Below are 11686 nucleotides of genomic sequence, written 5' to 3'. Positions count from 1 at the left end.
ATGGCTAGACAGTGTCATAGATGCAACGAACATGAAATTGAGCCAACTTCAGAGAACGGCGGAAGACCGGAAGGCCTGGCGGGAGCTGGTCCATGGGGTCGCGAAGAGTCGCTCAACTGTGCGACTGAACAACAAATACTGAACACAATACTCTAGGTGATGTCTAACTAGAGCAGATCAATTCCCCTGGAGAAAATGGATGCTTGGGAGGGCGGGCTCTGTGGCACTGGAGAAATGACGACTGAGGGGGATGACATGATTGAGGTCTATAAGATTATGCATGGGAAAGAGCAGGCAGAGAAGGAAGTCCTTTTCTCCCTTTCTCACAAGACAAGAACTCGTGGGCACTCCATGAAATTGCTGAGCGGTCGGGTTAGAACGGATAAAAGGAAGTCCTTCTTCACCCAAAGAGTGATGAACACATGGAATTCACTGCCATAGGAGGTGGTGGCGGCTACAAGCATGGACAGCTTCAAGAGGGAATTCGATATGCATATGGAGCAGAGGTCCATCAGTGGCTATTAGCCACAAGGTATAGATAGGAACTCTCAGTCTGGGGCAAGGGTTAGGGTTAGGAGTTTCCCAACCTGGATCTGCCAACCCCACAGCCCCCCTCCCCCAACGGTGGCCAGAGGGGACCTGGTACCCCTAAGCATTTCCTGGTTGTTGCTCTTCCGTTGCTGGTTTTTTGTTTTAAGTGTTGCCCTTTTTTTTCAGACCATCTATCAAAATGTGCCAGAAACTGGGAGAAAAACCGGGAGAGCAATGACCTGCAAATATTACTGTGAACAAGTAAGGGGGGGGGGAACCGATTCAGTGAAGAAGCTGAATCCTGGCAGCAAAAACCTGGGGTGGAAAAGCCCATGGTCACCCGATGTGGCACTTCCCCTGGGCAAGGAGACCGGGGAGGGAGGAACATGTAGCCAGATGGGAGTAAAGGCAAGTGCTCTTATTTATCTATTCACACGCTTTCACTTTTCCAGTCTGCCTTTAAACCGACGTGGGCCCCCTCCAAAGCATCTTGTGGCAAAATAGCAACGTGATATTTCAGAGATTCAAAGCGGGTCTCATGTTGAGTCTCAGAAGGTTAAAGAGCTCTGAATCGTCACGCACAGTCCACCGAAATCTCACCACAGTCTCTTGGCTTTTTTTTTCTCGTTGGGAGCATTGGGGGCCTGGGAATCGTCGTGACCGTACGTGTTTTTTTTAAATTAGCCCTTCAACTCCGAAGCCGCTCCAAGTCGTCCCGAACGTCCTCGGTCCTGGCTCGAATCCATCACTCGCAAGGATTGTTTCTTCACGTCTTGAGAAATTCAGGAAGAGGACCGTGGTTCCCCCAAGGGCACAGCCTGCCATGCCATGCTGCGTGGCACAAGACCTACTGAAAGGAATTGTCTCGGGCGATCCTATTCAGTTCTTTGGGAAATGTTTTAGGGGGTTTCTTAATCAGGGGTGCCAGCCTCCAGTTGGGGCCTGACGACCTCCCAGAATTACAAATGGGCTCCAGGCTAAATACAGAGATCAGTTCCCCTGGAGAAAATGGCTACTTGGAGGGGGGGAGACTCTGTGGCATTATACCCTGCTGAGGTCCCTCCCCTTTCCAAACCTCGTCCTTCTCAGGCTCCACCCCCAAATCTCCTTCCCAACCTGGAAATTGGCGACCCCAATTTACAACTGATCTTCAGAATACAAAGATGGGTTCCCCTGGAGAAAATGGCAGCTTCGGGGGGTGGGCTGTGTGGTCTTATCCCCCCCCCCCCGTGAGGTCTCCCCCTACTTTCCAAGTTCGGTGGAGCCAGTTTGGTGTAGTGGTTAAGAGCACAGACTCTGATCTGGGAGACATGGGTTTGATTCCCCACTCCTCCACATGCAGCGGCGGGTGTGACCTTGGGTCAGTCACAAGTTTATTTATTTATATTTTATTTATATATTTATTGTTATATTTATACCCCGCCCTCCCAGCCAAGGTCGGCTCAGAGCTGTTCTCCCGAGAGCAGTCCTCAAAAGAGCTCTCTCTCAGCCCCACCTACCTCACAGGGTGCCTGTTGGGGGGAGGTGAAGGGAAAGGAGATTGTAAGCCAATCTGAGACTCCCAGTGAAGGGCGGGGCATAAATCCAGTCTCTTCTCTTTAAACCCCACCGTTCCCAGGCTCCACTACCAAATCTTCAGGAATTTCCCAACTCTTACGCCTAAGGGAGCCTTAGGCTTTGCTTCTGTACTGACCGTCAAAGCATAGAGAAGTCCCAGACCCATGAGTCCGGAAGTGGGTCCATCGGCAATGGAGGCCACAGCTGCCGTGAGGACAATGAAGGCCCCGAGATAGTCCTGGGAAGGAAAAGCAAAGACACGCATCATAAAAAGTAAACGCACCTATCGTATAAGGGTGGGGGACACACAGGACTGTGCTACAGAGCCGATCATATTAAAATTATGTATTTAAATTTACTTTATCGTGTTTCCTTTTGTCCATCCTGCCTAAGCTCCCTGGGTGACCTTGGGCCTCTCACACTCTCTCAGCCTAATCTAGCTCACAAGGTTGTTGTGAGGATAAAATGGAGCTGGAAGAATGACGTGCCCCACCTCGAGCTCCTTGGAGAAAGGGCGGGATGAAAATGGGGACAGAAGTAATTGAGAACATGAGACCACTGGGGAGGACCCTATTTCATTTCCCCTACATGTCCACAGGTAAAAGGGCTAGAGTAGGGGTCCCCAGTAGCCACCTTTGGAATCCTGATAAAGCGTGGTGGGCACGGCCACAAAATGCCTGCCACAAAACGGCTGCTGCATAAGGTGGAGCCAGCCACAAAAATGGCTGCTGCAGCTTACTTTCAGTTACACAGTGAAGACCCTTGTTATGTGGTGGCAGCTGCTGTCCAAGCAATGCTTTTAAAAATCTGCACAGCCAGTCAAATCTCTATTGGCCAATCAGAAGTCTTGCTGGGCCGAAAGCCCCACCTGGCTCCACCCACTTTCTAAAAACACACAGCACCAGGAAAAGTGTCAGTGGGTGCCACTGTGCACAGAAGAAGAAGAAGAAGTAGTAGCAGTAGTAGTAGTAGTAGTAGTAGAAGAAGAAGAGGAGGAGGAGGAGATTAGATTTATATCCCACCCTTCACTACCTGAAGGAGTCTCAGAGCGGCTTACAATCTCCTTTCCCTTCCCCTCTCCAAAACAGACACCCTCTGCGAGGCAGATGGGGCTGAGAGAGCTCTGAGAGAACAGCTCTGAAAGAACTTGTGACCAATGCTCCCTCTAAGCTGTGGAGTCTTGTGAGCAAAAAAATGTACTTTGTGAGCTACTGGCATTAAAGTTGTGAGCAAGCTATTTGGCTACTGCATCAATTAATTTGCTCTGGAGCCATCTTTCCTGAGCGAAGACAAAAATGTGTGAGCCAGAGGATAAAAAACTGTGAGCTAGCTCACACTCACGCAGCTTAGAGGGAACGCCGCTTGTGACTGACCCAAGGTCACACCAGCAGCTGCATGTGGAGGAGTGGGGAATCAGACCTGGTTCTCCCAGATTAGAGTCTGTGCTCCTAACCACTACACCAAACTGGCTCACCACGTTGGGGACCCCTGGCCTAGAGAGTGGAGAGTTATAGTTGTATATGGAAGCAAGAGCCATGTATTGCATATTTTGACATTATACCTTAAGAAGGTCCACATTTAGGAACTGCTTGAAAATGTAATCCCATAATCAGGATGAACGCCATGTGAACTGGCCTTCAAGGACAGGACTTTTGGTTATGGATAGTCCCTTAGTGGCTCAGAATTTGACCTCTCATCGATCAAATAAAGGCACCCAGTGTTTTCCAACGGCTGGGAAGCAGGAACGAGGGAGCAGAGGCTACGTGGTCTAACTCGCCAGCATGTTATCCGCTTACGTTACCGTTCCGCAAATTCCAAGAGAGCTCGAAGACAAAACATGTTGGAGTCCAGCCCTTGTAATGGCACCAGTTATAACTTTATTTTGGAAAGCTAAACGCGAAGAAATTTTGGCGAACGTTGTGAATTGATAGGTCTTGAGCCTATGAGTTTGACAACAGAGGATCCTAGCAACGAAAAGTTGATGGGATCCTCCGTTGCTGAACTTATTCCAAGCAGCGTTGGAGTCCAGCCCTTGTAATGGCACCAGTTATAACTTTATTTTGGAAAGCTAAACGCGAAGAAATTTTGGCGAACGTTGTGAGTCGATAGGTCTTGAGCCTACGAGTTTGACAACAGCGGATCCTAGCAACGAAAAGTTGATGGGAATCCTCCGTTGCTGAACTTATTCCAAGCGGCCTTAGAATCTGAAGCAGGGCGAGATCTGCCTGCAAAACCTCTCCCAAAGGAAACTCTGAAGCGGATTCGGGATGTTTGTGCCCACACGTGGATGCGGGAGTCCTTTCATCAACAAGTGAAACGGCTGAGCAAAGCCTATTATGCTAATGGGTTCCTGCTGGGTGTGGCCAACTCAGGAGCCAGCCAGAACTCCGTTCCTGTGCGTTCCTGCCCAAAAATAGCCCTGGGCCTTAGAATCTGAAGCAGGGTGAGATCTGCCTACGAAACCTCACCTAAAGGAAATTTTGAAGCGAATTCGGGATGTTTGTGCCCACACATGGATGCGGGAGTCCTTTCATCAACAAGTGAAACGGCTGAGCAAACGACTGGCTTTCGATCAAGGGAAGCTTTACCTGTACCTTAAGGCTTAAACTAGACTGACCATCTTCCTTGCTTCCTCTTGTCTCAGACCTCTTCAGACACAAGCTATGCCCGCCTTAAGGAGCTTCTTCCCAAACTCTCACAAGATCCCTTCCTCTTGGGAGTCTTCAGCCACCAAAATGGTGGCCGAAGCAACCACCGTCATCGGCAGGATTGCCAGGGTTATCCCAAATGACGGCCATACTCTCATGAGAAGAAGAGATCTTACAAGAGATTGGAAGCCCTGTAAGAAATTTGTGGCTTGGAGTGCTGTTTTTGAAGAGCTGTAGGGGAGAGGAAGCAAGAACTAGGGTTGCCATTCCCCCAATGGGGGCAGGGGTCTACCCGTTTTCGGGGGGCCCAATCCGTCACTGCCCACCCCCAAAGAGCCCCGTCCATGCCAACATGCTCGGTGCAATGATGTCACCCAGAGGTGACGTCATCGTGCAGGGCATGTTGCGGGGGGATGCTCTAGCGTTCCAGAAAAAAACTCTATGGTTACATAGAGGTTTTCCTCAAATGCTAGAACATCCCCCCACAACGTCCCCTGTGTGATGACGTCACTTATGTATGATCTCATTGTGGCGTGCACATAAGAGAACATAAGAACATAAGAAAGTAAGAGACGCCAATGTTGGATCAGGCCAAAGGCCCATCCAGTCCAACACTCTGTATCACACAGTGTCCAGAAATACCAGTGCCATCAGGAGGTCCACCAGTGGGGCCAGGACAGGTGTGCACCGAGAACTGCAGGACATGGAGAGGGACCCCCCCCCCAGAGAAATTTTCGCCAGCCTTACTGAAACTCTTTTATATCCCCTCTCCCCAAATTCCTCAAAATGTTTACTCAAACAGGGAAGTTCAACTTTGCCTTTGGTGGTAGCTCTCGATTTGCTGGTGCTGGGAAGATCCCGAATCGGAAGTCTCTCAGATTAGCACAAAATGATGTGGAGTGGAGGGAGAGTGTGAATGCCTGGCTGACTGGATTACAGGCCCTCCCCTCATGGTCTGGGTTTTCTGTTTATCACATTTTTATCTTGCCCTTCTTCTGTGGTCCTCAAGGTGGTGTACATGGTTTTGCCTTCTTGTCCTCGCGACACTAATTCTGTGAGGGACGTTGGGCTGAGGGACTGGCCCAAGTCATCCGGTGAGCCTCACGGCACAGTGGGGAATTTGAACCAGGGTCTCCCGATGGCTTGTCTGACATCCTAACCACTCTGGCTTTTACGCTATGACTCCATTTGCCACAGACCTCCCCGCCCCACACTGTCTGTGGTTTTTGCTTTTATAATCTCTTCCAAAGGATAGTCAACACAGCAGCGGCAAAATGAAGACGTTCTTGGCCTTCGCCAAGGAATTCATAACAAACTCAAGACCGAGCTATTTTGAGGACTGTTGCACATGAACTTGTCGGGTTTCCCAGATGTGTCCTGGCTACGATCCTTCCGCATCGAGCAGAGTAACCATTTGGTGGACGTGTTTCACGAACGCGGTAAAGACAATGTCGCACGTACCGTTCTGACCTCCAGCCATCTGTTGGCAGCCGACAGAAATAAGTACGCAATGTTGTTGGTGTCCGTCAGTTCCAGCATGCGTTGTTTAAACCTGGCTTCGTGCCTGCGGATGATGAGAAGGGCTCTCGCGTTAGCACATTGAGTGAACAGATTTTCACACAGTTCTGATGCCACGAGAGGCGCGACGGATTGCCGAATCTCGCAAGCCACACTTCGCTGAGGAACTTCCGTTTGACGAAACGTTGTGCTGAGCACTTTTTAAATAAAATGAAATAAAAATCGGGTCACGTGAAGCTGTCTTATCCTTAGTTTGACCCAGGGCTCTTTTTGTAGAAAAAGCCCAGCAGGAGCTCATTACCATAATAGGCCACACCCAACACCAGAAACTCATTAGCATATTGGGCCACACCCCTGACAGCACAGCTCATTAGCACATTAGGCCACACCCACATGTTACCAGAAGTGTGATTATCCAGCCACACCCACCTTTTGCTTCTTATTCTGTTGACCTTGTTTGTTGTCAAAACCCAGGGCCTTTTTTTGTAGCAGGAACTCCTTTGCATGTTAGGCCACACACCCCTAATGTAGCCAATCCTAATGAGTTTCTGCTGTTGGGTGTGGCCTATTATGCTAATGAGTTCCTGCTGGGCGTGGCCAACTTGGGAGCCAGCCGGAACGCCGTTCCTCTGCGTTCCTGCCCAAAAATAGCCCTGGTTTGACCATTATTCTATCCAAGACAGTATTGTCTACTCTGACCGGCAGCAGCTCTCCGGGGTCTCAAGTAGAGGTCTTTCTTGTCACCTGCCACCTGATCCTTTTCAGTTAGGATCACTTACTCCATGTTGGGAAATTCCTGGAGATTTGGGAGTGGAACCTGGGGAGGGCGGGAATCTGGGGAGGTCAGAGACCTCAGCAGGGTATAATGCCCCAGATTCCGCTCTCCAAAGGAACCATTTTCTCCAGGGCAACTGATCTCTGCTGTCTGGAGACTGTAATTTCAAGAGATTTTTCAGGCCCCGCCTGCAGACCTATTTTCAGTGAAGACGTCAAGGACTGAAGACATACGTGCTCTGAGACACACCACTAGTCTTATCAAGGTCAGTATTGTCTACACTGATTGGCAGAGGCTCTCCAGGGCCTCAGACTGAGGCATTTACTGTCACCTATACCTGGTTCTTTTAACTGGAGATTCCAGGGACTGAAACGGGGACCTTCTGCACCGAAAAGGGATGCCCCTCCCTGCCGACATTCATTCTCTTCACCTGTGCCTCTAGCCCTGACCTGGACAGCCCAGGCTAGCCTGATCCCATCAGATCTTGGAAGCTAAGCGGGGTAAGCCTTGGCTAGTATTTGGAAGGGCGACCTCCAAGGAATACCAGGGTCCTGACGCAGAGGCAGGCAATGGCAAACCACCTCTGAACGTCTCTCGCCTTAAAAAAAAGACTAGCTCGCCACCTAGTGGTGCATAATACTAAAGAGCTAGAACTTCTGGCTGCCAGACAACCTGGTCTCCCATCCAAATACTTGCCAGGGCCGGCCCAGCTTAGCTTTCGAGATCTCACGAGATCGGTCTTGCCTGGGCAATCCAGGTCGAGGCTGCCTGTTCCTTTTAAACGGGAGATGCCAGAGATTGAATTTGGGAATTTCTGCTTGCCAAGCAGAGGTTCTCCCATCGCGTCGCAGCACTAGTTGACCTTCATGGTGTGCATTGATAATACGAAAATCCAAGATGGGTCGCTGTGTTAGTCTGTAGAAAAGAGCAAGAGTCCAGCAGCACCTTAAAGACTAACCAAATCTGTGGCAGGGGAGGAGTTCTCGTGAGTCATGGCTCCCTTCTTCAGAAGAACACCATGGTTGCTGTGGCAGCCCCAACTTGGTGGAATGAGCTTCCGGAAGTGAATCAGGGCCCTGCAGGACCTTTCACAGTTCCGCAGGGCCATGAAAACGGAGCACTTCCATCAGGCATTTAGGTAATGAGCTGCATTCACCATCTGTGCCCTGTGCCAATATTTTTCCCAGCTTGAGCCCGCTGGTAGTGGAATTTATCTCCGACTGTGCGTTCATCAATGGACTTCACCATTACTGTACCATCGTCATGTAAATTGTTTTTAATAACCATGTTGCGTGTTTTATATTGCTATTTACCTTGCCGTTTTGATTTGTTGTCATTTTATGTAAGCCGCCCCCCTGAGCCCGCCTCGGCGGGGAGGGCGGGGTACAAATCAATTGAATGAATGAATGAAAGAATGAATGAATGAATGAATAAAGAAGGGTCCAGAATCACACTGTCTTTCCTCTGGGTCCACGTGCCCTCCCATGCTCCCATCCCCACCCAACACACCGGCCTAGATCAGTAGCAGAATATCGCTTCTCTAGAGCTCAGGAGGAGCCGGGATTTCCATATTTCATCCAAAATTCCACAAGAGATGCTATCAGACCAGCGACGCTCTTGCTCTTTTGGGCAGCCTTCTCTGCACTCCTCCCGGGCTCTGACGAAGGGAGCCGTGACTCAGGAGAGCTCCTCCCCTGCCACAAATTTGGTTAGTCTTTTAGGAGCTGCGGGACTCTTGCTCTTTTCCACGACTCACGGGCTCCTCATCCTTCCACAACAGCTAGGCTTTCAGATCGCTGCTGTGCCCCAGCCCCAAACCCAGCTCAGAGCAATTTCATCATCTGTAGATTTCTCAGTTGGGGGGGAGGGGAAGAATTCAGCTTGAACCGCAGGGCCGGCTGCCTCAGCAGTGAAGTGTTCAGAGACGTGTAAGTGCTGGCCGAAGACCAGCTGCGGTTGTGTACATAATTCAGAGCTGCACTTCTGGGCTGGTGGAAACAAACAAGACGTCTCTGGTCTGGCTTATGATGAATTGCAAAAACACGAGGCTGGTGGTTCGGCTCTTTGGGCGTCTGACCACGACTCACCCAACACGACTCACCCAACACACCGGCCTAGCAGAATTGAATGAATGAATGAATGAATGAATGAATGAATGAATGAAGAAGGGTCCAGAATCACACTGTCTTTCCTCTGGGTCCACGTGCCCTCCCATGCTCCCATCCCCACCCAACACACCGGCCTAGATCAGTAGCAGAATTGAATGAATGAATGAATGATGAATTGCAAAAACACGAGGCTGGTGGTTCGGCTCTTTGGGCGTCTGACCAGGGATCCATTTTACGATCAGAAATGGTTTGGCAACAGACCAGACCTGAGCTAACCTCCCTCCAGTCTGGGATTAGGGGACCTACCCAGGGGCTGCGAGTGGGGCCTGGAGACCTCTGCAGGGGTCATTTCGTAGAAAAAGAGGTGCGGGAGCTCATTAGCACAACTCATTAGCATAACTTATTTGCATATGCCACACCCCCTGACATCACCGGAAGTGTGTCAGAAGGCAACACCCACCGCTCAGGCTCCACTGGAATGTTTTGGATTGCAAGCTAGTGAGAGAGGGGGGAATGTGCAGATCTGTCCTCGCAGAGGAGGGAGAGCTTGTACCTGAATGAAACTTGGTCTTAAAGGTGCCACTGGACTGTTTTGGACCAGGGGGCCGTGGGGGAACTGGACTGTTTTGGACTGGGGGACCGGGGGGGGGGGAACTTACCTGGCTGCTTCTTGCTCTGACTGAGGGCTGCTGGGAGCGGGGGGCGGGGCTTGTTGCATGTGCCCGCCCCCTGGGTTCTTTACTGCCGGAGCTCCGCTTCTGTGCCCTCCTGCAGGAAATGACCCCTGCCTCTCAGAATCATAGCATCCCAGAGTTGGAAGGGGCCATACAGGCCATCTAATCCAGCCCCCTGCTCCCTGTGTTAATCAGCAGTCACTCACATGCACAGCTTCGAGGGAACACTGGGGCCGACCCTGGACCATAGAATCCCAGAGTTGGAAGGGGCCATATAGGCCATCTAGTCCGACCCCCTGCTCAATGCAGGATCAGCGTAGACCATCCCTGTCAAGTGTTGGTCCAGCTGCTGCTTCAAGATGGCCAGTGAGGGGGGGCTCACCACCTCTCGAGGCAGCCGATTCCACTGTTGCACAACTCTGACTGTCAAAACGTTTTTCCTCATATCCAGTCAGTACCTTCCCGCCCTTGCTTTAAACCCATGATTGCGAGTCCTCTCGTCTGCTGCCCACAGGAACAGCTCCCTGCCCTCCTCGAAGTGTTGTTGTTGTTCAGTCGCACAGTCGAGTCCGACTCTTCGCGACCCCACGAACCACATCACACCAGGCCCTCCTGTCTTCTGTCACGCTCCGGAGTTTGCTTAATTTCATGTTAGTTCCATCGATAACACGGTCTAACCATCTCATCCTCTGCCGTCCCCTTCTTCTTTGACCTTCGGTTTTTCCCAGCATCAAGGTCTTCTCCAGGGAGTGCTCCCTTCTCATTTGGTGGCCAAAGTGACAGCCCTTCAAATACTTTGGGAGAGCAATCCCGTCCCCCCCCCTCCACCTCCTCTTCTCCAGACTAAACATTCCCAGGTCCCTCAGCCTTTCCTCAGAGGGCTGGGTCTCCAGCCTGACAGAATCACAACTGATCTCCAGACAGCACAGCTCAGTTCCTCTTGAGAAAACGGATTCCTTTGGAGGGTGGGCCCTATGGCCTTATACCCCGACCCTGCTGAGGCCCCTCCCCTTCCCTCCCCTCCCCAAACCCCACCCTCCCTAGCCTCCACTCCCAAATATCCAGGAACTTCCCAACACAGAACTGGTGACCCTACCAGGCCCCAGGGCATAGTCTAAGGGTATATGATATAAACCCCTTGCTGAAGCTCAGCAGCTTATCCAGCAGACTGTGGTTTTCTAACAAAGCCCAGTAAAGGAGGACGAGGAGGAGGAGGAAGAGGAGGAAGATGAAGAGGAGGAAGAGGAAGAGGAGGAAGAAGAGGAAGAAGAGGAGTAAAAAAAGGAAGAAGAGGAAGAAGGAGGAAGAGGAGGAAGAAGAACGAAGAAGAACAAAGAAGAAGAAGAGGAAGAAGAGGAAGAAGGAAGAGGAGGAAGAGGAAGAAGAGGAAGAGGAAGAAGAGGAAGAGGAAGAGGAAGAAGAGGAAGAAGAGGAAGAGGAAGAAGAAGAGGAAGAAGAAGAGGAAGTAGAAGAGGAAGAAGGAGGAGGACGAGGAGGACGAGGACGAGGAGGAGATTGGATTTATACCCTGCCCTTCACTCGGAGTCTCAGAGCGGCTTACAAACTCCTTTCCCTTCCCCTCCCCACAACAGACACCCTGTGCAGTGTTCCCTCTAAGCTGAGTTAGTGTGAGCTAGCTCACAGTTTTTTAGCCACTGGCTCAGACATTTTTGTCTTAGCTCAGGAAGGATGGCTCCAGAGCAAACTAATTTATGCAGGAGCCAAATTGCTCGCTCACAACTTTAATGCTAGTAGCTCACAAAGTAGAATTTTTGCTCATGAGACTCCACGGCTTAGAGGGAACATTGCCTGTGAGGTAGGTGGGGCTGATAGAGCTCTCAGAGAACTGCTCTTGAAAGAACAGCTCTGAGAGAA

At 50.7% G+C, this 11686-nt stretch overlaps 1 protein-coding gene across 1 annotated transcript in view; it reads right to left on the bottom strand.

The window, feature by feature from the left end:
• LOC107108408 (ATP-binding cassette sub-family C member 9-like) overlaps nucleotides 1-11686 on the bottom strand; it is a gene marked incomplete at its 5' end in the record, with an annotated part of 66928 nt that overhangs the window by 24055 nt on the left and 31187 nt on the right. The window contains 2 exons of the mRNA XM_015408838.1: nucleotides 2225-2326; nucleotides 6198-6300. Of these exons, the coding sequence (XP_015264324.1) occupies nucleotides 2225-2326; nucleotides 6198-6300 (205 nt within the window). The remainder of the gene's footprint in view (nucleotides 1-2224; nucleotides 2327-6197; nucleotides 6301-11686) is intronic.

This window comes from Gekko japonicus, unplaced genomic scaffold (genome assembly GCF_001447785.1).
Source record: "Gekko japonicus isolate JY-2015 unplaced genomic scaffold, Gekko_japonicus_V1.1 scaffold4030, whole genome shotgun sequence".
In the NCBI taxonomy this organism is placed as follows: domain Eukaryota; kingdom Metazoa; phylum Chordata; class Lepidosauria; order Squamata; family Gekkonidae; genus Gekko; species Gekko japonicus.
This window is presented reverse-complemented; position numbering and strand designations above follow the sequence as displayed.